Genomic DNA, 2,812 nt, shown 5'->3' on the forward strand with positions numbered 1-2,812 from the left:
TTCCCGTTAAGGAAAACAGAGTACAACTGAGCATTGTTTAGGCTTTGTTTTTCTCTGATGAAATTCAGCAACTTTTGGAGAACCCTAGTGCTGATTGCTGAGCACATATTTTTGTGAAATCCTTGAGAGATGCTATAGAAGGCCTTGAGATCTAGGGTGGGCAACCTACCCGGCTACGAATTCATGGCGGTTTCGAGGTCCTTGCTTGCAATGTAAAGGAAACGCGTGTAGAGTTCTGCTAGTACAAGACCTTACAGTATTACTAGTATTACAGTAGACCATCGAAACAAGTTACTCGTACTAAGGCTCTGTACATTTGGGATTTGTGCACTGAGATATATAGCCAGTTCTCTTCTATGTACAGCTTCTTCTTTCGATTATTTTTTTGATAATTTTGTTCGGAGTGCACAACCAACTCGCGCCATCCTTTGCAATTGCCTTACACTAGCTAGACTACAATGTACAACCCCCAAATTACAATCGAGAAGAGAAGAAAAAAGATGCTTAAAAGTTAAGAGATCACGATCAGGTGTGAAGACGCAGAAAGCAAACCCAAAAAAATGTCCATTTGATTAATCAATCACCGGTCCTTCTCGGTGCTGGCGTCGCTGCCCCGCCCGTTCGCCGACGCCGTGTCGTCCACCGGCACCACGCCGCCCTCCTTGCGGCTCCTGATCTTGATCAGCCCGTACAGCTTCTTGAACTCCCTCATCGGCGCGTCCTTCCCGAACCCCCCGCCCCCCGGCGACTGGCTCTCTGCCGCCGCCGGGCTGGACTCCTCGAGGTGCCCGGACGATCTTGAGGTCAGCCTGGGCGGCCGCGCCGCGGAGCTCGTCCGCGGCGCCACCACGTGCTGCAGCGCGCTGATGACGGTGCGGAGCGCGCGGCTCGGGGACCCGCGGTTGGCGAGCATGATCTCGCCGAGCTCGGCCGGGCTCAGGCGCGCGCCGGCGTGGAAGCCCTCCTCCACCTGCGGGTACAGCTTGTGGTCCTTGAGGCCCAGGTAGTTGCTGGCCAGCGCCTTGAAGCCGTCGAAGTCGCACATGGTGAAGTGGATGTGCACGTCCAGCCTCCCCGGCCGCAGCACGGCCGGGTCCACGCCCTCCTTGCCGCCGCTCATGGTGAACACCATCACGCGCTCCTCGCCGCAGCACGACGACAGCCCGTCCATGAATCCCAGCACCCTGGCGGCCCGCGCCGCCGACGTCTCCCCGTCGCCGCCGCGCAGGTACCGGTCGAGGTCCTCCACGAGGATGAGCGACCGCGGGGCCGTGTCCAGGAGCAGCGCGCGGAGGTCGTCGGTGCCAGCGCGGGAGAGGTCGATGTCGTAGACGTCGTAGCCGAGGAACCTCGCCATCGCCGCCGCGAACGTGGACTTGCCCGTGCCGGGGGGTCCGTAGAGCAGGTAGCTCCGGCGCCAGACGCGGCCCAGCCGGTGGTAGTAGGCGCGGCCCTTGAGGAAGCTCTCCAGGTCGGAGCGGACGCGGGTCTTGAGCTCCGGGTCCATGGCCACCGTGTCCAGCGTGGCCGGGTGGGTGAAGGGCACCGACGCCCAGCGCGGAGCGACGGCGCCGGTGTTGGCGTAGAGGCGCAGCTCGCGGCGGCGCAGCTCCATCTCGTCGGCGACGGACTCGACGTGCTGCAGGTAGGGGCGCAGCACGCGCGTGCGGTCATGGCGGCGCACGCGGAGGAGGAGGCGCTCCCCGCGGTTGGTCCACGCGAGGCGTGCGCCGAGGAAGGCGTCGTGCGCGGTGTGGCCGGGGCCGAGCTGCAGCGAGAAGTCGTTGCTCTTGCTGGCGGAGGAGAGCACGCAGGCGGCGTCCGCGTCCTCGAGCGACGGCAGCGACGCCACGTAGGCCGCCGCCTTGCGGAAGAGCGGGTTCTCGGCCCCGTCGTTGCCGCCGGCGGCGGCGAAGCGCGGCACCTCGTAGTACTGGTACGCCTGCGCCCACTCGTCCGCCCACCGCCACAGCCGGCGCGCCGCGTGCGCCGCCGACTTGTAGGACAGCACCGCCCGCAGCGCCGCCACGGCCAGGGCCGCGTACGCCAGGAACATGACCGCCGCCGCCCCGCCGTCCAGCGGCATCGCGCCCGCCCCCGCGAGGAGGAGGAGGAGTCGCGCGCACGGTTGCGCGGTTTGATTCGGTCGCGCCGGTTGGTTCGTGCGTTGCGTCTGGGCGAGAAGGGTAGGAGAGAGGGAGAGAGATCGGATGGTGGGTTGTCGTGGGGTTTTAGGGGGGGGGGGGGGACGGGAGGGAGGGAGGGGCGATTCGGTCGGGATCGCTGTGGCGCGCGCGCGGGTCAAAGGAGAAAGGCGGGGCCGTCTCGGATGGCCGCCGCCTGCCGCTGCGTACGAGTCGCGGATATGAATGTTTTTTAATTTTATTTGTTGCTGATTTTTTGAATGGTCTGGTGGTTTGAAACTGCTCGGACTCGCCGGGTTTATCTTGTTTCCTGGGGTGACAATTCTGGCGTGCTGGTGTGGCTGAGGTGATTGGGGCAGCTACGTGGTTGACGGATCACTAGTTACTCGAATTTCTGATTCGGTTGCTGGATCTCATCCGTTTCCTATCTCTTCGTCGGGATGTGAAATTGCCCAGATTCAATCAAGATCCCAAATTATTTCAAAAAAAAGAGTACTGATCAAGATACCCAAATCAACACGGTGCCTGGACAAAACCGGCTGACACGGCGACGGGTGATACGGTCGATCCATCGATATGATACGGTTGAGCGGGGTGTATTGGCAACAACCAGTGAAGATGAGGAGAATGTTCCGTAGCTGGCCCAGAAGCTCTTTTGGTTGGAAGGG

At 61.8% G+C, this 2,812-nt stretch overlaps 1 protein-coding gene across 1 annotated transcript; it reads right to left on the reverse strand.

The window, feature by feature from the left end:
- Positions 1–338: 338 nt before the first annotated feature.
- Positions 339–2,230, reverse strand: LOC125509962 (AAA-ATPase At2g46620). Its single transcript, XM_048675040.1, has one exon. It carries the CDS (start codon positions 2,084–2,086, stop codon positions 581–583), a length of 1,506 nt encoding a protein of 501 aa, XP_048530997.1. The 5' UTR covers positions 2,087–2,230; the 3' UTR covers positions 339–580.
- Positions 2,231–2,812: the final 582 nt, after the last annotated feature.

This window comes from Triticum urartu, chromosome 1, assembly GCF_003073215.2.
Source record: "Triticum urartu cultivar G1812 chromosome 1, Tu2.1, whole genome shotgun sequence".
Classification (NCBI taxonomy): domain Eukaryota; kingdom Viridiplantae; phylum Streptophyta; class Magnoliopsida; order Poales; family Poaceae; genus Triticum; species Triticum urartu.